Genomic DNA, 24,218 nt, shown 5'->3' with positions numbered 1-24,218 from the left:
TATTTGTTGACTTTTAAAAGTATTCAGCTTTGCCACTACACCTCTAAAGTTGCTCCAAATATTTACTGGCATCAGTTTTTTTATTATTATTATTTTTGTTTTTTTTAATATATATTAGGGAAAATATAGACCTAACTTTAATAAATAGACATTTACTTCTAATTTAGAAATTGCACTTCATAAATAAAAATCCTTACAGGTTAGCCAAAAAGGATAATTTGGTCATAAGTTGTGGGAACGTCTTGCAAAAGAGTGAAATGTAAATAAACAGTCAACTTGTTTCTTTAGAATTCTGGATATGTATTTCAGCATTAATAACATAAATTGTTTCGGTAGGGTACAGATTTACATTGTCCAATCCATTGATTTTTTTTTTTGTTGTTGTTTCTAAAAACATTTATACACAATTTTCATTAGTTTTTAAAATATACATATCTTCCCTATAATACAAAGTTTCTCCCTCCATCTTTCTCCATCTGTATTCTGCCACAGCTGCAGGCTCGTGCATGGGAATAAAAAACGAGGATAAAACCCACAAAGAAAAGGTGGAATGATTTACACAGAACAAAATGAAATGAAACTCCTCTGGGCATCACAGGTTCTGGTATTTTGTGCTTTGGAGTTCATGAGGACCTTCATTTAATCCCGACTCTGTAGCGCTGACCCTCGCTGGAGGGCTACATGACTAGCATCATCATCCTTTGGCTTCTTGCGGAAGTCCCTTCATGATGAAACTGATCATGACACACAATCCCATATTCTCATGACATGACTACTTATGAAAAACGAGATTTGATGGGAACCTTATCAAAGAAACATCTTGAGGGAAAAGAACATCAACTCAAACATTGCAAGAGGAACCTAAAAAAAATTGCATTTGGCTGACCTAGAATACAGTTCCAATGGCACGACACCTGAGGGGGGGCTATGCTACGGATCCCTTGCTAAATCTTAACCGCAGCGTTCCGACCGTGTTCCACCCAGATTGGCTGGTTGGAGCTCGATGGGCTGGTTTAGGCCAGTTCATGACATTAGAGAAGTCCAGAGTCGAGCGCATCGTCAGCCACTCTGAATGTACTTCTTTATAACCACGCATCCGTGTCTGAAAAGCGGACACGGCAGATTCTGCAGCAGCGTCCACGTGTTCGTGCAAGGGTCGAAGGTCTCCATGTTGCCCAGCGCTGGTCCCTCGCTGCTCACGATCCCTCCCGTTGCATAGATCTTGCCGTCTAGGATCGCCGCACTGGGGGAGGAACAACAAGTGACCATTTTGTAATGTGTAATATCATTTATTGCATCGTGTAGCACAATCTACTGTTCATTAGACCAACCTGCAGAACTGCCTGGAGTGATTCATGTTGGGGCCAGCTTTGATGTTGCCCTTGTCTGGGTCGTAGATAGTGGTGGCTCGGGCGTAGGCTCCTCCCAGGATGAAGATAAAACCATTGAGGCTCACAGCAGGAGCGTGCTTGTTATCTACATAAGCCCAAAAGGAGCAAAAGAGGAAAGAGAACAACAGATAGAAGTTACTTCTCTGATGTATGTTCTGGCCACAGATGAATTTTTGCCTTGGAATAAAGGCAATGTTTTGGTGTTATCTTACACATTGTGCTCCATGCAAGATGTGTGGTGCTTTTTGGAGCTATGAGTAAATCATATACTGTAGCTGCTGGGATGCCTACATCCTTATCAGAACAAATTCACAATGTTCTTTTCGGAAGATTTCAGTGGAACGACGGATAATTAATGAGATAGATTATGGAGTACAGTACTGTATACAACTGCGTCAGTCTGCAATCTTCTAAAATCTTGTTTGAAGTACCATTTGTAATGCATTTATGATTTTCCTGGCCTGTTTTCTGCCACATTCCATTTCCCACGTCCCTGTATCCTTTATGCTTTACATTATTAAGCGGAGAATGACAAATAATGGCATACAGACATATGGCACCCGTTTCCTCTAATGATTCCATACAGAGGAAATTAGCTCAGTAATATCCAAAGACCCTTCACAACTCGACAGCTTTTACTTACTCTATCCTTTTTCACATGGGGTAAATGGCCAAGAAACAGAAATAATCATATCTTTTCATGAGCAGGCAAATGACTGACAGCCCAACGCACGGTCGTGAACACGGAAAAGGTCATCGAGCCAAATGCAAGAGAGAGGCTATCAGCCTTCACTTTCTGACAGAAATTGTCTCCCAAACGATTACAGCTGGGCCAATTTATTACACCTATGAATAATTCACGTGGCTGCGTTCAAGGTTTGTTTTGTTTTTTTTCCACACCTTCGACTGACGCTTGAGAAGCCGAGCACAGAAGCGATCTGTAAAACAGCGGCTGGATTTAATGGTTGAAAAGGAAGTGCGAGATGGGCTCTCGCTTGGCGGTGTAACTGCCAGGTGCTTCTCATTAAAACCCCCCACCGCTCGACTTTTGAGTGACGGTGCAGATAACGCCCTCATTTTATACCACTCCAGTCACAGCAAGTGTTGTCGAATTGATCGGTGGCATAACCCGGAGGGACGCGTCGTCTAATGTAACAAGAGCATAATTTTGGCACCCCACTCAAACATATCTTTATTCCCCTCACAAAAACTCCTGCTTGTGCCGAGTCACTTCATTCAGACTCCCCGAGTGCTTTGTTTGCATCATGAGCACATGTATCTTGCCGGCGTCGTAGGATCAGCTCCGTTAAGTCCTAATCTCACCCTACGCAATGCTCTGTTTATCTGTATCTGCTCATTTTCAAACCCAACGCTGATGCTATCAGCAGAGCTCATTGTTGGGTTTGGCCCACGTTCTTGCTACTCGAGGGCCTCGAATGTGACGGCAAAGCTCGGTCTGCTTCTTTGATGCTGAAATCCTGCCACTGGCAAGACGTCTCAAGGTTTCGATCAAATGGGGGACCTGTATCTGGCACAATGAAGACATGAGAGATTCAGCTTTCTGAAAGCCAAACAAGACGACAACAACAACAGTTCGTGCCACCAATTTGCAGAGGTGTCTCGTTCAATTTTTCAAATGCGGCAGAGAAAAGCTATTAAAAGACGAAAGAAAGGGAAAGGAGTTGTTTGAATAGCATTCCCAGAGAGGTGGGCTGAAAATAGGGTGACACACCGGAAAAAAAACCTTCTGTCCACAGTAAACAAGTTGAAGTGTTTTAAAGAGACTACTTCAGTCAAACCCATCTCACACCGCCTTTTCACTCTGACGGATGCCTCAATTTACCGGCTGGCCAATTGACATGCTTTAAACGTGTTTTATAAACACTAGCTACTCTTCGTACTGGTAGTTTCAAGACTGAGGGATGTTTGTTGACGAAGCAGCTTGACACGGTCTGACTAGTCTCAGCCTCAGACATCACGCCCATGGACCGCTGGCGAAACGTATGATGCATTTTGGACACAAAAGTGGAAACACTTCAGGAGTGTCGAATTCGTCATTGGATTGGTTGAATTCTACAGGATTTCCGGGAGACATGTGTGTCGTGTTCTTTAAAGTTCTGTCCGGAAACAAAGATGCCGTGGCACCAAAGCCCCTCACAAAAGAAGAAAGCCATAGTGTTTACAACTGTGACGACGAGCGCTTATCAGGATCACTATAAAGTATGTGAAATATTTAAAGTTTGCGGCATAGTATCTTTCAAATACGTCCAAGAGTTTTACACATCAGTCTGTTATTGTGGCGACATTACCACGCCCCGAAACGTGACTCTAAAGGAAACAAACTGTGATTGGTTGTTTGACATGTCGGTCAAACGGCTTCATGGCGGGCCTTGGCCAGTGAAAGTTGCCATGAATTCCAGACCTTCAGCCGTCAGTCTGAAGGTCTGGCTACGCGAGACTACGGTCTGACTGAATGCTGACTGAGTCCAGCGCTGAGCGCTCGTCGAGTGGCTGGGAGCCAGCTCAGCGATAACTCATCAGACTGTCCAGAGGCTCCCTGAATCACTTTTTAATTTGCCTGTACTCTAAAGACGCCCTGCAATCTTGTGTAATTTGTACAAGCAATTGTTTGCAATCAATTCCCCACCGTCCACATGGCTTCATGCACTTCCAGTGGCACTTTGCCTGCTCTACCTTCATTGACAGCTTGTCTTGTTGGCACTGGCTGAACTAGTGTTTGCTCAGTAGTGTTTACTGCTGACAGCAGGTCTTCAAACAACAGAATCACACAGGACCTTGAAGAAGTGAACGTGTTAATAGCCTTTTGTGAAAGGCCGTGGCCTCTGTAGATACGGCATGGAAAAATGCAATGGCAGTATCTCATTCTGGGTAAAAAAAAATTCATTAATAAATAAATAAAGACTTACAGGCCTGTCAATCAGTGAGAAAGAACCAAACACTAACAATGCCATGTTCAAATAACATGCCAGTTTTTACCCATGTGTAGACACAGTTACATACAGTATGTGAAGGTAAAAAAATGCATGAACAAAGATAAATGCTATAAAATTATTGTTCATTACTATTTAACATTAGATATCATAAACAGTTTTTTTACAGCACTTATTATTGATAAATTTATAATAAAATATTTAAATATTTAAAATGACATTAATAATTGTATTATTTAAATGTTATAATATTTAAATAATATATAAATATAACTAAAATACATTCAATTATTAATATTTAAATTGAAATGTTAAAAATTTATTGGTATTTGAAATAACATGAACCGAGATTAATAAATGATGTATTTGTCGATTACTACTTAACATTAGAGATCATGAATATTTTTTACAGCATTTATTATTTAAAAAAAATAATAAAATATTTGAAATATGATAAAAATATTGAATATAATATTTTATTATTTAAATGTTCTAATATTTAAATAATACAAAATATATGAACATAAATACAATATTTATATAATATATAAAACGTGAAATTGAGATTAACATGAACCAAGTTTAATAAATGTTTTCAAATTGTTGTTCATTTCTGTTTAATATTAGATATCATGAAACGTTTTTTTTCATAGCATTTATTATTAATAAATCTATAATAAAATATTTAAATAAAATATACTAATTTAATATAATTGAATACAATGTAATATATATATATTTTTTTTTTTTTTTTTTTTTATAAAGTAAACATGGAAATATACTAAAGTGTATAAACAATCATCACAACAATTAAAGATGTTCATGTGAAAGGCTCATGATTGGACAAATGAAGAGATTATTCTTCATGTTTATCTAGTTCTATGTACTCAATGCAACTTAATTTAATTACCAAATTAATTTAGTTTATGAAATGGCTTTCATGATGCCTTAGTACAGCAATCACTGAGCTAATTGAAGCCTGAAAACCTCCTACTGCAAGTAAAGATGGTGAGTCCTAATCTGCCGTATCAGCCCTGCTACGATTGAGCCCCTGAGCAAAGCAAACAACCCCATAAAAGCCTTCCACCAAGACAGACCACAAATACTGAACCATCTCCCAGTGCCATGTTGACAAATACGTGTTTTTAAATGGTCTTTGGGTGAAAATTTAGATGCACAAATGAACCATTGTCATTTTCCATTAACAAACTGGTGTTCAAATGATGTACCCACCGATCATGGGGGACTCTATAAAGCTCCAGGTGTTGGTCCGAGGGATGTAAGATTGTAAAACCCCAGCCGAGCGTCCAGCTTCATTCACACCGCCGAACACGTAGACCTTCCCGCCACACACGGTGGCAGCCGCCGAATGAACAGGCTTGGGCAGTGGAGAGACCGTCTCCCACTGATTCGTGATGGTGTCGTACCTGAAGACAACAGAAGCGAGACATTTGTTAGCATTGCTGCTGTTTGTGTAGTTCTAACAGCAATAGACATTTCTTGCAGTGTGTCCTTATAAAGATGCGGTGCTTTACTGTGAAAAGACTGCATGTAAAAACAACACTTTATACAAGCAAGTAACTGAACCAGCATGATATCAGCAGGGTTGTGCAATATTCAGAAATGAAGATGGCTCTCTTAATCGAGGCGTGTGGATTTGTGCATTGGCCACATCTCACAGGAAAATGAAAAGATATTCGAGCTGGATTACAATTAAAAGAAATTCAAAACACTATGCTTTCTCAGAAATGAAGTCCACAAAAGTTAAAGAGAGATAGAAATTATCTATGTCTCTCTCTCTCTCTCTATATATATATATACACTACCGGTCAAAAGTTTGGGATCAGAACGATTTTTAATGTTTCTTACAGGAGTTTCATTCCTGTGATCAAAGCTGACTTCAGCTTCTTCAGTGTCACATGATTCTTCAGAAATCATTCTGATATGCTGATTTATTATCAGTGCTGCTTAATATTTTTTTTTTCAGGATTCTTTGATGAATAAAAAGTTAAAAAGAAGAGCATTTATTTAAAATCTTTTCTAACAACTACTGTTCAAAAGTTTGGGGTCAAAATGATTTATTCTTTCTTTTTTTGAAAGAAATTAAAACTTTTATTCAGCAAGGATGTGTTAAATTGTTAAAAAGTGACAGCAAAGATTTATATTGTTAGAAAAGATTTACATTTTGAATAAATGCTGTTCTTTTTAACTTTTTATTCATCAAAGAATCCTGAAAAAAAAGTCTGACTCTGAAAAAATCTCCCAAAAAATATTTGGCTTTACAACTGTTGCCAAAATTGATAATTCTAATAATAAATCAACATATTAGAATGATTTCTAAAAGATCATGTGACACATTAGACAGGAGTAATGGCTGATGGAAATTCAGCTTTGCATCACAGAAATAAATTATATTTTAAAATATTTTACAATATTTTATATTGTAATCAGATTTAGCAAGATTACTGGGGGGTTTTCTGTATTTCTGATCAAATAAATGCAGCCTTGAAGAGCATAAGAGATATCTTAAAAAAAAAAAAAAAAAAGAAGTCTTACTTACTGATCCCAAACTTTTGACTGGTAGTATATATATGTGTGTGTGTGTGTGTGTGTGTGTAAAACAAAAGTTAATTTATTAAAATAATGAAATATATATGGTAATATACTGTACAGATTCATTCCAAACATCTCTCATCCCAACATCTCTATCCATAAATATGTTTATAAATATGTAAACAAAATTTCAAAATTTTATTAACATGATAAAAATGATATATTGCAACAAACAGGAAAAAGTTACTTAAAGTGAAATATATAGACAAAGTAGGTGGTATTTCAGACATTATCCATCTAGATATAATATAAAATATATATATATATATATATATATATATATATATATATATATATATATATATATATATATATATATATAATTTTCCAAAATTTCCAAAGAAGGCTCATAAGCCAACATTAAAACGGCATTTCTTGTTAAAAATTAATTAATTCGAATTCTACTTTAATTCAGATTTAAAAGTAATTATGCAACCAGTTTGTGACCTCAATTCCAATGTAATTCAAATTTAAAAAGTCAAAAGCCTTCTGAATAGAGTTTGGAATGGAGGACATCCTCAGCTCTCAGTGTCTCCCAGCCCTTCTGCTGAAGAGTCACACATGTTCATGTACGAGCCAGCGGAGCTGTGCAACCATACGCTTGCAGTGTGTCGCGTGCTGAACACAGCCATCCAGCTGGAGAGCTCATCCTGCTCCATTGTTCTCAGGATCAGGGCTAAGGCCTCCGTCGCTCCTAACAGCTCTCAGTGAGGACTTGAGGTAACGTCAGAGTATACTGTAAATGCTTTGATTCTTGTGGCTATTGATTAACTGTGCAATGAATCAAACATACGAGGACACGGAACACAACTATGAAGCAAACGTAACTGATTACTAAGTGCAGATACTTTCTGTAAGATGAACAGCTTTGCCAATCTTTCAATTCACTGCAGGCAACATTAGTGGAGGTATAAAGATGAGGAGAAAAGGAATCTAGCAGGCTGCAAATACAAATCAAGTGAGACGCCGCAGCCATCAAATAATGCAAAAAAATGCTAAAAGTAATGACAAGTGACTGAGTTTACCTTTGATAAGTTTTAGTTTTAAACGCACACTTGAATAAGATGGTTGTCTCTGCTGTTTATGACACTAAAAACAACTTGTTTATTGTGTGTATTTTACTGTTGTAGCTGCTGAACAATTGTCTGCACCATTGTTCCTTTTACTCCATTCCTGCAAATCGATAATAAACCTGACATCAACTTTGACTCCATGAATTTACATAGTACGCTTTTTTTTTTTCATTATTTTTTATATATTTTTTTTTTATCCATGTTTTCTCATGTTAGAACTATAAGAAACATTTGAAAGAGTTTTATTTACCACAATTTTAACTAAGCATGAAAGTAGCTGGTCTAAAACACATCAAATTTCTCTATAAGCCCTAAAAGAGGATTTTGGCAGGTCCAACCCCAGACGTCTTGACCTCCTCAACTAGAATTAAAAACAATAGGATATATATATATATATATATATATATATATATATATATATATATATATATATAATCATATTACAGGTCCTTCTCACAAAAAATTAGCATATTGTGATAAAAGTTCATTATTTTCCATAATGTAATGATAAAAATTAAACTTTCATATATTTTAGATTCATTGCACACCAACTGAAATATTTCAGGTCTTTTATTGTTTTAATACTGATGATTTTGGCATACAGCTCATGAAAACCCAAAATTCTTATCTCAAAAAATTAGCATATTTCATCCGACCAATAAAAGAAAAGTGTTTTTAATACAAAAAAAGTCAACCTTCAAATAATTATGTTCAGCTATGCACCTCAATACTTGGTCGGGAATCCTTTTGCAGAAATGACTGCTTCAATGCGGCGTGGCATGGAGGCAATCAGCCTGTGGCACTGCTGAGGTGTTATGGAGGCCCAGGATGCTTCGATAGCGGCCTTAAGCTCATCCAGAGTGTTGGGTCTTGCGTCTCTCAACTTTCTCTTCACAATATCCCACAGATTCTCTATGGGGTTCAGGTCAGGAGAGTTGGCAGGCCAATTGAGCACAGTAATACCATGGTCAGTAAACCATTTACCAGTGGTTTTGGCACTGTGAGCAGGTGCCAGGTCGTGCTGAAAAACGAAATCTTCATCTCCATAAAGCTTTTCAGCAGATGGAAGCATGAAGTGCTCCAAAATCTCCTGATAGCTAGCTGCATTGACCCTGCCCTTGATAAAACACAGTGGACCAACACCAGCAGCTGACATGGCAACCCCAGACCATCACTGACTGTGAGTACTTGACACTGGACTTCAGGCATTTTGGCATTTCCTTCTCCCCAGTCTTCCTCCACACTCTGGCACCTTGATTTCCGAATGACATGCAAAATTAGCTTTCATCCGAAAAAAGTACTTTGGACCACTGAGCAACAGTCCAGTGCTGCTTCTCTGTAGCTCAGGTCAGGCGCTTCTGCCGCTGTTTCTGGTTCAAAACCACACGCCTGTGCACAGTGGCTCTGGATGTTTCTACTCCAGACTCAGTCCACTGCTTCCGCAGGTCCCCCAAGTTCTGGAATCGGTCCTTCTCCACAATCTTCCTCAGGGTCCGGTCACCTCTTCTCGTTGTGGCAGTGTTTTTTTTGCCACACTTTTTCCTTCCCACAGACTTCCCACTGAGGTGCCTTGATACAGCACTCTGGGAACAGCCTATTCGTTCAGAAATTTCTTTCTGTGTCTTACCCTCTCGCTTCTGGACAGCAGTCAGGTCGGCAGTCTTACCCATGATTGCGGTTTTGAGTAATGAACCAGGCTGGGAGTTTTTAAAAGCCTCAGGAATCTTTTGCAGGTGTTTAGAGTTAATTAGTTGATTCAGATGATTAGGTTAATAGCTCGTTTAGAGAACCTTTTCATGATATGCTAATTTTTTGAGATAGGAATTTTGGGTTTTCATGAACTGTATGCCAAAATCATCAGTATTAAAAACAATAAAAGACCTGAAATATTTCAGTTGGTGTGCAATGAATCTAAAATATATGAAAGTTTAATTTTATCATTACATTATGGAAAATAATGAACTTTTATCACAATATGCTAATTTTTTGAGAAGGACTTGTATAAGTGTCATATTTCAGAGACGTTTTGATATTTAGTAGTAATAGTATTATTTTTTTTTTAAATATTAACAAATTTAGCAATAACAACATAAATAATTATAAATAATAAAAATATTTAGTTGTGCATTTTGCATGCATCTCATTTAAATTTTCAATTTTTACACAAATTATAGTGCTGACATATAAAAAAATGGAAAAAATATAATGTATCACCTTATTCCATTAACAATGTGTTGGGGGGAAAACGTTTCAGGCCCTATTTTGTATCTTATTCATGGAAAATTACACGGCCGTTCAAAAGTTTAGGGTAATATTAATGGTAATATTTTAAAATGTTTTTGAAAGACTTTCATGCGCACCAAGGCTGCATTTATTTTATTAAAAAAATATAATAAAACAGTAATATTGTGAAATATTATTACAATTTGATTTTTTCATTTTCTATTTGAATACATGTTAAAATGTAATTTATTGCTGTGATCAAAGCTGAATTTTCAGCATCATTACTTCAGTTTTCAGTGTCACATGATCCGTCAGAAATCATTCTAATATGCTGATGCAATAATAAAAAAAAAAGTTTCTTATTATTATCATTGCTGGAAACTAAAGAGATAAAACCTTTTCAGGATTATTTGATGAAGAGAAAGTTCAAAGGAACAGCAGCTATTTGAAACAGAAATCTCTTGTAACTTTATTAATGCATTTACTGTCACTTTTGATTAATTTAATGAAAGCTTGCTGAATAAAAGTAATCTTACTGACCCCAAGTGTTTGAACAGTAGCGTATATATTTCAAATACAGTCAAAGTGATTTCAAGTTTGAAAAAACTGACCTTTCTGGGCCAGTACACTACAGAGGTGACTTGAAATGAGAGTGAGTCAGAGTGAATAAGGCATGAAGTCCATAATAATGTATGTTCTCCAGTCGGATGCACCGGGGCCGATGTGTCCTCTATGATGATCTCATCACAGCTACTGTACTGTGACCCACATTCACCCGCCTCACAATCCACTCTCTATTTAATCACATGAGAGCCAGAGGGGAGGGGTCTCTGATTGGCTGCTTTGATAACCTGTGCCTGCAGGGAGCCAATGAGATCATCCAGAGGAAGACGGTGATGAGGGCTGTTAGGAAACATGAATAGAAAATCTCCTGCTCGCTCTGATAAAGCCAGCGAATGGCACTTCTGAGCTCCTGTCTGACCTTATCGTTCCTCCCGTCCTTGACGAGGCGGTTTATCTGCCGTCCCTCTCAGGTATATCCACATAACTCGATTGCGGTCAAGGGTCAAGTTTATTTTACTTGCCGTGCCAGCGGTGTAAACACTGGGATCAATACGTCGAGGGTGCCTGTGGCCTACCATTATTTAAGGGATTTCTACAGCATTAAGCAAATGATCTGTGGTAGATTTAAAAGCATCAAAACTTTACACACACCTGCAACTTGCAAATGAAACTCTTTGTTAATGCACTGAGATGATAGAGTTCATTAGTCTGTTTAATGTGCCAAGCTAAACATCCTCAATGTCCGAGTCACTGCAGCAACCACACTGAACCCCTGCAGAACTGCATAGCAACTATTGGTCTTATTTTAGTATTATTTGTATACTATTATGATATTAATTACAATTTTGCTTTAAGCTTTAGCATTTATTTTAATATTTTCAAGTTTTAGTTATTGTATGTGCTTTTGTCATTTTTATATTTCTATTTAGATTTAATTAATTTTAATAATTTGATTTAGTTTCAATAATTTGATTTATTAATTTAGTTTTAATAATTTAAGTACTAACTCTTTTGTGTTAAATTTTTACATTTTTTTTTTTGTTGTTGTTGTCATTTTTGCTTCAGCTTTTTTTTACTTCAGTTTTAGCACTGTTCAGTTTTGTTATTTTTATTAGCATTTTTTCCCCCTAAGTTTAGCTTTATTTCAGTTTTAGTTTTAGTAATTTTCTGTGCATGTGCCATTTTTTCATTTTTAAAAAATATTTCTTCTTTTATTATTATTATTATTTGTATTATTATTTAGCTTTAATTTATTTTTATTTCGGTTTTAGTTAAAGTAATTTTAGTACGATCTTAAAATCATTTTACTTCAGTTTTTAAAATTCGTCTATTCTAAATATTTAAATTCTAGTTATAGTAATTTTGTTTTTTATATTATTTATTTGTTTAAATTTTTTTATACTTTATATGTGTGTGCTATGTTTTAGTTTTAGTAATTATAGTACTAACTTAAACATTTAATTTCAGTTCAAATTTTTATTCAAGTTTTTACGTTTTTTTTATCCATTTATTTTTAAAAGTTTTCATTTAAAATAAAATTTTATTTTATTTTTTAGTTTTATATTTCTATTTAACTTTAATTTAGTAATTTTAGTACTTTCATTTCAGTTTTTGTTCAAGTTTTAAATTTTTTACTTGAATATTTATTTATTATTTTAGCTTTATTTGAATTAGCAAAAACACATTTGCATAGTTTTAGATTTAGTTATCAATAGTAACACTGCTTGAGATCCGTAGAACACTCTGGAATGTGCATAGCGACACGGCAACCGCACAGAACGCACAGTTCACGTAACTTTGAGGAAATGCAAACATCTATGAATGCATTTAATTTATAATTATTACCATCTTTCATATTACCGCTGTCGAGGTTTTATAAAAGCAATGAGCCCCGAGAGGCCATTCTAATGATTTTACAGCAGTTAAGAGGGTTTTAAGCTTCACGTCATGCCTAATTACACTCTTTTCTGGGGTAAAATCACTGTAACGTGGTCTCTCGTGGCTTATAGCTTGAATTCACATATATGCATGTAGAATTCAACATTTCATAGTTTCAAAACTATTTCATTTACAACAAGAATGTTTTTTTTTTTTCTTTTGGACAATAAAAGCAAGACTCATCTCAACTTCTCAAGGATAACACAAAGTCAAAGACTGCTTTTCATTGTGCTCTTTCTTATTATAAAATAATACATGGCATCTAGCATGTACATAAAAACAAATATAGAGAACATAAAAAGTAAATCTAACAAAAGCATTTTTACCTTATCAGAGATTAACTGCAGTGAATTGCAGTGAAAACAGCTGTGAATATATTAAATATTTCTTTTTTATATTTTTTCTGTTATTTTGTGGATTCTGATTAAATTATAAAGTAAATATAAAATAGCAATACATTTTATTAATAGTAATTATAAATAATATTTATATACTACTATAATATTAATTACAATTTATATTAAAATTATAATTTCCTTTAACTTTCTTTTTACATTTTTTGTTAGATTTTCTATATTTCTATTTAGCTTCAGTTTTAGTAAATATAGCACTAACTTAAAACTCTATTTCTGTTATTTGACAAGGCAGCTTTTAAAAGTTTTAATTAAAATTTTAGTTTTAGTAATTTTGTGTGTATGCCATTTTTATTATTTTTTTTAAATATATTTATTAAGCTTTATTTTTTATTTAAAGTTTTTTGTTGTTGTTGTTTATTTTTGTTTTGTTAAATTCATTTTTAGTTCACTTTTATTTTACCCAGTGTTATTAATGTTAAGCCTACAATTGCATTGCTTTGAACAATTCCAGTTTACAAAAATGTTTGAAATCAAGTTTCCATCTTAGTTTAAGTTAATAAACAACCCTGTTCTGTACAATGAAACTCATAGCTAAAGGCAAACTCTACTCAGCTCTATTCTGAGAGGTAAATGCATTCAAATAGATGTGTTTTCTTAAAAGAAGCATTTTGATGGCAGAAAAAGACATACTCTCACCCTTTGTGGCTCGTCACAATAAATAAACAGCATTTGATGGACTTAATTTGCAGTCTGAATCTTGTTTCACGCACACTAAAGCGGTCTGTAATTGAGGTTACGGCTCCTCACAGAGACATCAAGGCTTCGGCTTCCTCACACTGCAATTAAACTTCTGTATTATTTATTGCAAAGTAATCAGCACAAGAAATGGGTTAAGCAGTGAATGACTACATTATGACTGCATTCAGCTGCAGTGACGTCACAATCTCAGTGTGAATATTGCAAAGTCTTGCGGCCCTGTTTAAACACGTTTGGCTTTTATTTCTGCTGAGAGCGACTGGGGAAAGACTGGGTTGCATCTGTGCTCTGTGACATTCGTCTGGCTACAAACGCTGCACCTGTCATAGTCCTTCTCCTGGGAGAATAAATACAACTCACCAATTCTCTTCAGAAAAGAGGCAACTTTGCTTCCTTAGGTTTTCATAAAGGTCATACGATTGGACAGTCTACAGATAAAGATCCTTCTACAGGACAGCTTGCCAGTCTTGAGGAACGGCTGCGACACGAGGTATTAAAGATCTAGAGAAATTAATGCCAGGACTGAGTCACTTGCTAGATGTGCAATTGTTTATTGTAGATTATTAGTGTCAAGTTTAATACTGTCAATTTGAATATGACAGTTGTTCCAAGATGTTTCACTAGACTAAAATATGCTTAAAAATGTAAGCATGTCAAAAAGACAAACTGCAATTACTACACTGTAAAAAAATGTAAATACATTGTAAATGTAATTTTTTTTTATTAAATGAAAAATAATGTATAGGTCTTTCTACCTCAAAATTTTACATTTAATTCAGTATGTTACTTGCTTTAATTTTACTGAATTCTAAATTTGCTGAAAATTGTTTCTACACCATTTTTTATCAGTGTAATTATAGAATTTAAATATATAAATATGTGCAACAGAATAATAATAATAAAAAAAAGTAATAAAAAAGGACAAAGATACAAATATAAATATGCCTTTGAAAGATACATGGGATATTCTTTAAAATGCTAATCCATAAAACTAAAACTAAAGTGCAAAGAGCATTTAAATCAAACTAAATTAATTTAAAAATATCAACCTAGGCACAGAGCGTTTCTGAACATGGTAATTATGGTGTGTGTTATCTGCTGCGCTGCTAATAGCTTCATCACTGTCTCTAAATTAATTCTTTAGAGCTTCTACACTTTGGTCAAGAATATAGACAGATATCATTGTCATATCAATAAATTAACAGGCGTGAGGTGATATTTAACTTACAATGGTCCATTATTTAATAAATTGATACTTTTTAATTATTCATCAAAGTTCAGGTTTAAATTAAGGAATTACAAAAGCAAAATGAAAAATCCTGTCAAAAGTAGCCTCAATGCACACTACATTCATTTAAAGAAGCAAATAACCTTCAGAATCATGCAAGAAAAAAACAGTAACATGAACCTGATCCCTCTGTCCTTCCTGATCCTTCCTTCTGTCTGGACACAGTAATGCTAACTTATTTATAAAAAAAAAAAAAAAAAAAAATATTAAATTAATTAAATAAATAAATACAATTTTACTGACTTATATTATATGTACTATCTAGTAGTCTATGGTGAACAGATTTTTCCTTGATTTTGATGCGACTAGTGTTACGTTTGGACTCGCCTCAACTAAGTGCTTCAAAATAAACTCATTATCTCTCCAAAACCTGGTGTACAAACATTAAATCCACGGACTACTTCCTCCTTGTATCTTAACATATTTTAAACAATACTTTGCTTCCTGGTGGATTTAAATTTGCTTTTTAGTTGTGTTTGCAGTACGCATGAGATGTTAATTACATCCGACATTAGCTCTGTTAACTTCATCTAATCTGCTCTTAAAGGGCCGGTGCGATCAGTGCACACAGATATGTATAATAATCTCTCTGATCTCACCTACTGTATTTGTGATGTGGCTCTTCCAGGCTTCCAGTGGTGTCTGCACACACAGTATCAGTTCTCAATCTCTAGCACTGCAGAGGGCACCTTGAGCCTCCATCAGAACTCCACACAGCACTCCGATTTAATTGGATTTGTGCATCACACACAAATTGTGACATTACAACTCGACGGCTGAGTAGGTCGTGCGCCAATTACCAAAGCTCATGGTGCGAGCGGTCACGGCCATGGAAGCTCGCCTAAGACTTCATTACCTGCCCGGCGCTTCCTTTTTCATTATGTGCTGAATGAAGTGGTGCTTACCATACACCCGAGTGCGGCTGTTTGAGTCAGCACAGGATCCACGGACACAGAGGACAGCAAAAGAACAGCCTGTGACTGTGTTTGGCATCTTTAATGAGACACAGCAATCTGTGTAATAGTTTTTTTTAGGTGAGAATGTAATTGTTTAGACAGTTTGTTAATAAAGATAAAGTCTGTTTGAAAATTTGCTTTGACTTTTTCAGAGATGTGAGCTCCAGGGAATCAGTGACTGTTCAGCACTCACGAACCCGCCGAGCACAGCCTCACCTCGGCCAGCTCTTCTGGTCAAGACAAATTAATTATAGGTAGGACACTGGAAATCTGGCAGTTAGATGTTTTGGTAATGAAAATTATCTACATAAAACAATTTTGAGCTCAAACTTGATTTTTACTCTGTTACTGTACTCTGCCTTTGTATTGTCGGCAAAAAGTGAGAAGTCGTGCCAAGACAAAAGGCAGTAACGGCCACATTATATACAATATTTGGCTGCTGATCACCATTAAAATCTAGTGATCATGGGCTGTATCATATGCTATAACATACTGTAGCAATGTGACTGTATTCATTTATTTTTTTCTGATCGTAACAACCAGACAAAAAGTTAAACGTGAGTTGATACCGTTTTACAACCAATTTATTTGCAATGTTCACTAACGTTAAAGAATACAAGACATACTTAGTCTATTGGTTTTACATCAAATTGAATAAAAATAGCCTTAACTAAACTAAAAGGAAGACTTGTGTATTGATGTGAACATCAGCGACTATAAAATAATGCTCAGAATGCTTGTCCGATGATGTTCATTGGCATGGATTTTATCGGGTTAACAGAACAGGTAGGATATGGATTTAATTGCAAACTCTACTGATTTTATGTGTGACATGCTACGTTGTCACTGCATTCGAGTCCACACGTGTGCAGACCCAGGCTGACACTGAGTAAATAATCTGCATACTTTAATGGACAGTAAAACAAAGGCAGAATACCATATAACTCCAAGCCCTTGGTTTCTCCTGAGCTTTTCGAAGTTACTATTAAGATAACCCATTATTTTCTTGCAAAAAAAAAAAAACTGACTCAAGATACTTATCCAAATGATAAAGGAGGTCTTGAATGTCTCAAAAATATCAATAACTAATTTTCAACCAAATACGATGTTACGTTCTTTTGCCTTTGCACGGCAGTATTTTTGTTGTTTATTAAAAATTATTAAATGAATGAATTGTAAGACGCAGCCATCAATTGCACTGAGCAGCAATGTCATCAGAAATCACCCTTAATAGATGAAAGGACAGTACGACAAAGATATCGCTTTCCTCAGCGGACATTCAAACTAATGTTTTATTGTGAATATGAGACTGAGCTGAAGAATGAATGCTGTATCAGATGCAGGTAATCACACTCGCTCAGTCAATCTCTCTCTCATAATATTCTACATATAATACAGACAGCTTTTAATACAGCAATACAATAAGCTTTCAAAATGAAGCAACTCAACGTTCCTTTGTAACTAGTTCTAAAGTGACGTTTTCAAATTAGTAACGGAAGCCTGAGCTCAGCCGTTAAACTGTCAAACTAAGATTTGAATCAGTGGCGGAAGGAAGTAGTGCCACACAAAAGAGGGTTTTTAAAGGCAATTCGTTATTATCTTTTTTTTTTACACACTTGTGCCATCAAACTAGTGTTTAAATGCAATATCACACTTGTAGCTGTGTGATATGGCTGTATATCAGCATGCTGTGATTACCTACAGCTGAATCACAGCCTTGCTGATATACAGCCATATCGTACGGCTATTTGTGTGATATTGCTCATATTTCTTGATTTAACAGGCAATAGATAATATGTAAAAAGTAATTTAATAAACAATTTGTATATATAAAATAAAATGTTTATAGTATTTTTAGTAATGATTATAGTAATATTTCAGATATAATAAATATATATTTTATACATTTATAAACACAAATAAAAATGTAGAAAATTCAAAAGAACAGCATTTCAAATAGAAATTAGAGATATAAATGTCTTTACTGCTTTGATCAATTTATTGCATCCTTTCTGTATAAAATATTTAATTTCTTCAATAAAATCAAATAAATATTAAATAAAATAAAAATAGAACCCCAAACTTCTCATATTTAAAGCAAAATCTGTCCCACAAGACTAACCAAGTCACACTTGTCTGCACAAATTCCCACAAAATGAAGCTAAATTAAACATGCCATTTAAATTAATTTGAGCTCTTGAATAGGTCAGGCAGAATAATTACTCCCTCAAATCACTGTGTAAAACTGAGAATATTTTTATGTCAAAAAGCAGCAACTCAAAGTACTTTTAAAAATGATTGTTTTAATTATTTTTTAATATTTCTAACCGGAATTTCATGTAAATGAGCCAACACTCTTCTACAAATCTGATATCCACATCTATACATCACACAAACTATTCATTTATGCATAAAAACAGCACAAATAATATCTCATGACATCACAACCTAGCATATCTCCTGGAGAAAATTGTGGATATTCCTAATCTTTCCTGCAGCTCTGTTCATCATTCTGTTGTCTCGCTCCCTGTTTCTCGAGCACAAGCCGTATCTTCCGTCAGCAAACTCTCGGCTTTCCACAGCTGGAGGGGCAGAGGGAAAGCAGGAAGGAACAAGAGAAATGAGTTGCCTGCCGGTACAACTTGGAAATCTCCCAAACCATCAGCCAGTCATTTATCTGGCTGATGGTACACAGTCTCGCTCAGACATCCATTACTTCCACCAACCTAATACCCTCCTTGGGTGAAGCCAAAATATATCCCTGTCAAAGCACACATGACTGCAGAAGTGACACCGCCAGGGCACGAGCAGATCCAGGATCAGTGAATATTCAGGGCCTCTGTGAACATGTGTGAGGTCGTACTTTGAAAAAATACTGGAGTGAGATATGATTTTTGAAACATTTGATTTGTTTTGGGTCATTTTTTATAAAGTAAACTTCTCAACTTTACGGAGGTGAAAGTTAAAAAAGTTCCCACTAACCTGAGGCAAGGCCAAATATTCAAATTTGCTCTGTTGTCAAACTGGTATTTCTGTGTCCAGTGTGAATGTCAGCGACGTTCCGGGTGTTTTTGAGTTTGTTTAGAGGTAAACTGATTGAGTTTACAAGTCATTTTGAGGAGGGGGGTGATCCTTTTTCCAACTCAGTGATTCTGGTTTTAATATATTTTTTTTCTGACTTCAGTGTTATATCTAGGTTGTAAATTCAGCTGGAAAAAAATAAATAAATAAATAATAAAAACTGAATGCTGAATGCATGCTGAATACTCTTCCAATCATAATTTAATGGCTCAAGAAATGTACAACTTCCTCTTTTGGGATGCAACGTAAACATATTCCATAAGAGTCCCAGATTCTTCTCATTAGATACCCACCAGGACTAAATATGCCCCTTTCTGGGATGATGGAAGAAGATGAAGCTTTTTCTGGCCACGAGCTCAGTGAACTGAGTCGGAGGGAGTGAGCCACCCTGCTGAGCGCTTCGCTCCAGGAGGCTGGCTTTCGAACGCTGCCCGCAGTCACACGTATGGAGCCGGGGCTGAGGAGATGGGTGAACGGGAGCGGAGAGGTTTGTAATTAGAGAAGGGGTTTAGGGAGGTTTTGGCTCCTCTTCATACTCATTTTCCACACCAGCAGAAGGAACGAGAGGCAGGAGACGGGCCTCTAACTAGCGGGGTAGAGTAAGCTGGAGGAAGGGGGAGTGGGCGCAGCAGGTGATGGTGCTCTGAAGATTCTTAATCCCACCATGTGCTGGATTTTCACAGCGGGGTGCGAGGGAACACAGCTCATGGAAAAATTGTCAAAGTAAGTATATGTACAGGTGCATCTCATTAAATTATAATGTCGTGGAAAAGTTCATTTATTTCAGTAATTCAACTCAAATTGTGAAACTCTGAAACTGTGAAAATAAATTCAATGCACACAGACTGAAGTAGTTTAAATCTTTGGTTCTTTTAATTGTGATGATTTTGGCTCACATTTAACAAAAACCCACCAATTCACTATATCAACAAATTAGAATATGGTGACATGCTAATCAGCTAATCAACTCAAAACACCTGCAAAGGTTTCATGAGCCTTCAAAATGGTCTCTCAGTTTGGTTCACTAGGCTACACAATCATGGGGAAGACTGCTGATCTGACAGTTGTCCAGAAGACAATCACTGACACCCTTCACAATGAGGGTAAGCCACAAACATTCATTGCCAAAGAAGCTGGCTGTTCCCAGAGTGCTGTATCCAAGCATGTTAACAGAAAGTTGAGTGGAAGGAAAAAGTGTGAAAGAAAAAGATGCACAACCAACTGAGAGAACCGCAGTCTTATGAGGATTGTCAAGCAAAATCGATTCAAGAATTTGAGTGAACTTCACAAGGAATGGACTGAGGCTGGGGTCAAGGCATCAAGAGCCACCACACATAGATGTGTTAAGAAATTTGGCTACAGTTGTTGTATTCCTCTTTTTAAGTCACTTCTGAGCCACATACAATGTCAGAGGCGTCTTATTTGGGCTAAGGAGAAGAAGAACTGGACTGTTGCCCAGTGGTCCAAAGTCCTCTTTTCAGATGAGAGCAAGTTTTGTATTTCATTTGGAAACAAAGGTCCTAGAGTCTGGCGGAAGGGTGGAGAAGCTCATAGCCCAAGTTGCTTGAAATCCAGTGTTAAGTTTCCACAGTCTGTGATGATTTGGGGTGCAATGTCATCTGCTGGTGTTGGTCCATTGTGTTTTTTGAAAACCAAAGTCACTGCACCCGTTTACCAAGAAATTTTTGAGCACTTCATGCTTCCTTCTGCTGACCAGCTTTTTAAAGATGCTGATTTCATTTTCCAGCAGGATTTGGCATCTGCCCACACTGCCAAAAGCACCTAAAGTTGGTTAAATGACCATGGTGTTGGTGTGCTTGCCTGGCCAGTTAACTCACCCGACCTGAACCCCAGAGAGAATCAATGGGGTATTGTCAAGAGGAAAATGAGAAACAAGAGACCAGAACATGAAGATGAGCTGAAGGCCACTGTCAAAGAAACCTGGGCTTTCATACCATCGCAGCAGTGCCACAAACTGATCACCACCATGCCACGCTAAATTGAGGCAGTAATTAAAGCAAAAGGAGCCCCTACCAATATTGAGTACATGTACAGTAAATGAACACACTTTCCAGAAGGCCAACAATTCACAAAAAATGTTTTTTTTTTTTGTTTTTAATTGGTCTTATGAAGTATTCTAATTTGTTGATATAGTGAATTGGTGGGTTTTTGTTAAATGTGAGCCAAAATCATCACAATTTAAAGAACCAAAGACTTAGACTACTTCAGTCTGTGTGCATTGAATTTATTTAATACAGAAGTTTCACAATTTGAGTTGAATTACTGAAATAAACAAACTTTTCCACAACATTCTAATTTACTGAGATGCACCTGTATATTCTGAAAAAAAATAAAATAATGTATAACCTGAGTGCACTGTAAGTCGCTTTGGATAAAAGTGTCTGCTAAATGCATAAATGTAAATGTAAATATTCATGTGTGTATATGAAGTACAGTATGTAGCTCAAGTGTGTGTGTGTGTATATATATATATATATATATATATATATATATATATATATATATATATATACATATATTCATTATCATGTTTAATGTGAAATACTAAAATAACAAACTAAAACTTAAGCAAAAAGTAAAACCAAATTATTTAGAATTGTACTAGTTATATATATATATATCACATATACTAAAATCAAAATTTGATTAAAACTATAACAAGAACTATAACAAAAAATAAAAATGATAAAAAATGACCAAAAAATCTATCAAAATTCTTTTTAAATATGTGTGTATGTGGTTTTTAGTACATTTTTAGTTTCTTTAGCAAATTTTTTTTTAGTTATTAATATTTAGTTTTATTTTAGTTATTATATATAATATAAAAAAACAACAAAAATACGGGTTCTTATCTAATTAACTAAAACTACAACCATTAACTGAAAATATATATATATATATATATATATATATATATATATATATATATATATATATATATATATATATATATATATTTCAGCTCATTGCCAGTACAACATTTCTTACTTTCATTTATTTTTTAATTGAAATACTAAAATAAAATATAAATAAACTAAAACTTAAAAAAAAAAAAAAAATCCTGTACTACTACTAAGACACTACCAGAAAATGGGTGAAAAGGGGTTCAAAATGTGTCCAAAATCCACTGTGCATCCATTTCTGTGGAATAAAGTGCTCTAACGTTAGACTGCGAGTGTGAACTCAGTAGGGTGCACTGGAAGACTTGACAGCTTCTTCAGGTTAGAGGACAATGGAAACTGGATCACTGTCAAGCGTTTCTGTGGAGGGACGCTGAATATCGGCCGGGACAGACTGGAAGTGAATGGACCCTCAGGGGGATCTCTCATCTCTGAGCATAAAGCTTTTCTGAGCCCAGCGACCGTGAGATGGGGCCTTACAGCACCAGGTTGCCGGCCATCCATTAATTTGTCACACCTATGATGGTGTCTAATGGAGTCCAGCCTCACTGTATATTTGTCATGGGACTACCAGTGAAGCGTCTCCCTGAACAAAACAACACTTCTCACTGGGAAACGTATCTTTACTAAGTGCACTACTGTGTATACAAACTGCTAAAACTCAAGCAACCTTCAAGCAAATTAAATAAGCATTAAAAACAACACGGCATACAATATGAAGACTGAAGGGCATGTATCATTGAATCTGCCAAAATACACTTACATTCAAGATACAAGCTGTTACAAATATTAATATCATGTTTTGATTTTCAGTGTTGCTTTTCAAGTATATTTATCTTTTTTTTTATTTTATACATATTTTATTATATTCACTGTAAAATTTATATACACTGCAATTGTCTGCCAAGACATCAATTTATTAATTTCCAAGCAATTATTTTATCCAAGCATTAATTTATTAATTTGCAAATTGTGCAAAATTCAAATTAAAGGTAAAACACCTATAAAAAATAAATAAAAATAAAAACAATAAAGATTATAAATATATATAAATTTGACATATCCTGCAAAAAGCTATACCCCATTTAAAACTACTACACAGTTTTGCTAATCATTTTATAATCATTATGAAGGCAGTTTAATGACCTCATATTAATTTAGAAACTACATGAAATAATTGCGCTTTAAAAAATCATTTATCACACTTCAGGACCATTTAAATGAGCTAGTTAAGGCTAAAAGGGTAAAGAAAAATGGAGAGCAGTTAAAGTAACTAAAATATCAGTTTTAACCTGAAATACTTACAATCTTGTTCTATTTATTTATGCATTTGTTATTTTATAAATAGTTATGTTATATTATAAAGAGCAAACAAAAGAACCACGGGGGCATATTAAACAACACAAACCATGCAATAATGCGAAGCCTCAGCTGCACACACAACCCAGGAAATCAAGAAGCAGAGTTTCATTTGAATAGTGTTAGAAACAGCAGCACAGAGCGTGTGAGGTCATGCTTTACGCACCGCTCTCTGCTCTAATGCTCTGTGTTGTTGCACTCATTATCTGAATGAACTCAGCGATTATAAAAAAAAAAAAAATATTACAGAGCTATTTGGCTGTATTATCTATATGAGCTCATTAAACAAAAAATGGAGTTTATAGGGGAAGCATTGCTTTTATTTGTTTTGGAATAGCAATCAACTGCATTTAACAGTTTGCCTGTGCACAAACAAAAAGCAGAAATTCAATCTAAACACTGTTTCATGGCAACAACTTATCCAGTAGCATGACCCTGGGACAGAAGCCGCCTGATGCGCTCATGCTGGGTGCCACAAATGAAGCGAACAGTCGCTGTGAGAGAGGCCTTACTGAAGACGTGCTTCTAAGCGTGAATGATTTCATGGCTCAGCGCGTGAAAACCTACCATAAGACAGATGGTGGGCCACAAACAAGGTGGGTTAGAGATCGAATGAGGGGAAGAAAGATGGGACTAAACTTTGTAAGCTTAATTTTTCATCAAAGACGGACCTAAAACATAGTATATGGACATATTTTGTCTCAGTAATGCAATGTTCAATACTGAGTCCAGACTGGAGATTGTTCAT

General features: G+C 35.4%; 1 protein-coding gene across 6 annotated transcripts in view; it reads right to left on the bottom strand.

Annotated features, from left to right (window-relative positions):
- Positions 1-250: 250 nt before the first annotated feature.
- The window catches only part of LOC109045049 (kelch-like protein 29), a 227,602-nt gene continuing 203,634 nt past the window's right edge, over positions 251-24,218 (bottom strand). For 3 of the 6 annotated variants that reach the window (XM_042778227.1, XM_042778224.1, XM_042778226.1), the window contains exons 9-11: positions 5,576-5,769; positions 1,332-1,476; positions 251-1,243 (exon numbers count right to left, since the gene is read on the bottom strand). In XM_042778227.1, the coding sequence (XP_042634161.1) occupies positions 1,060-1,243; positions 1,332-1,476; positions 5,576-5,769 (523 nt within the window). In that variant the 3' untranslated portion in view covers positions 251-1,059. The remainder of the gene's footprint in view (positions 1,244-1,331; positions 1,477-5,575; positions 5,770-24,218) is intronic. The other 3 variants (XM_042778221.1, XM_042778223.1, XM_042778222.1) reach the window with 2 other exon arrangements.

Source organism: Cyprinus carpio, chromosome A20 (assembly GCF_018340385.1).
Source record: "Cyprinus carpio isolate SPL01 chromosome A20, ASM1834038v1, whole genome shotgun sequence".
NCBI classification, from domain to species: Eukaryota; Metazoa; Chordata; class Actinopteri; order Cypriniformes; family Cyprinidae; genus Cyprinus; species Cyprinus carpio.
Note: the sequence above shows the minus strand (reverse complement) of the source record. Positions and strands in the feature narration are given on the sequence as shown.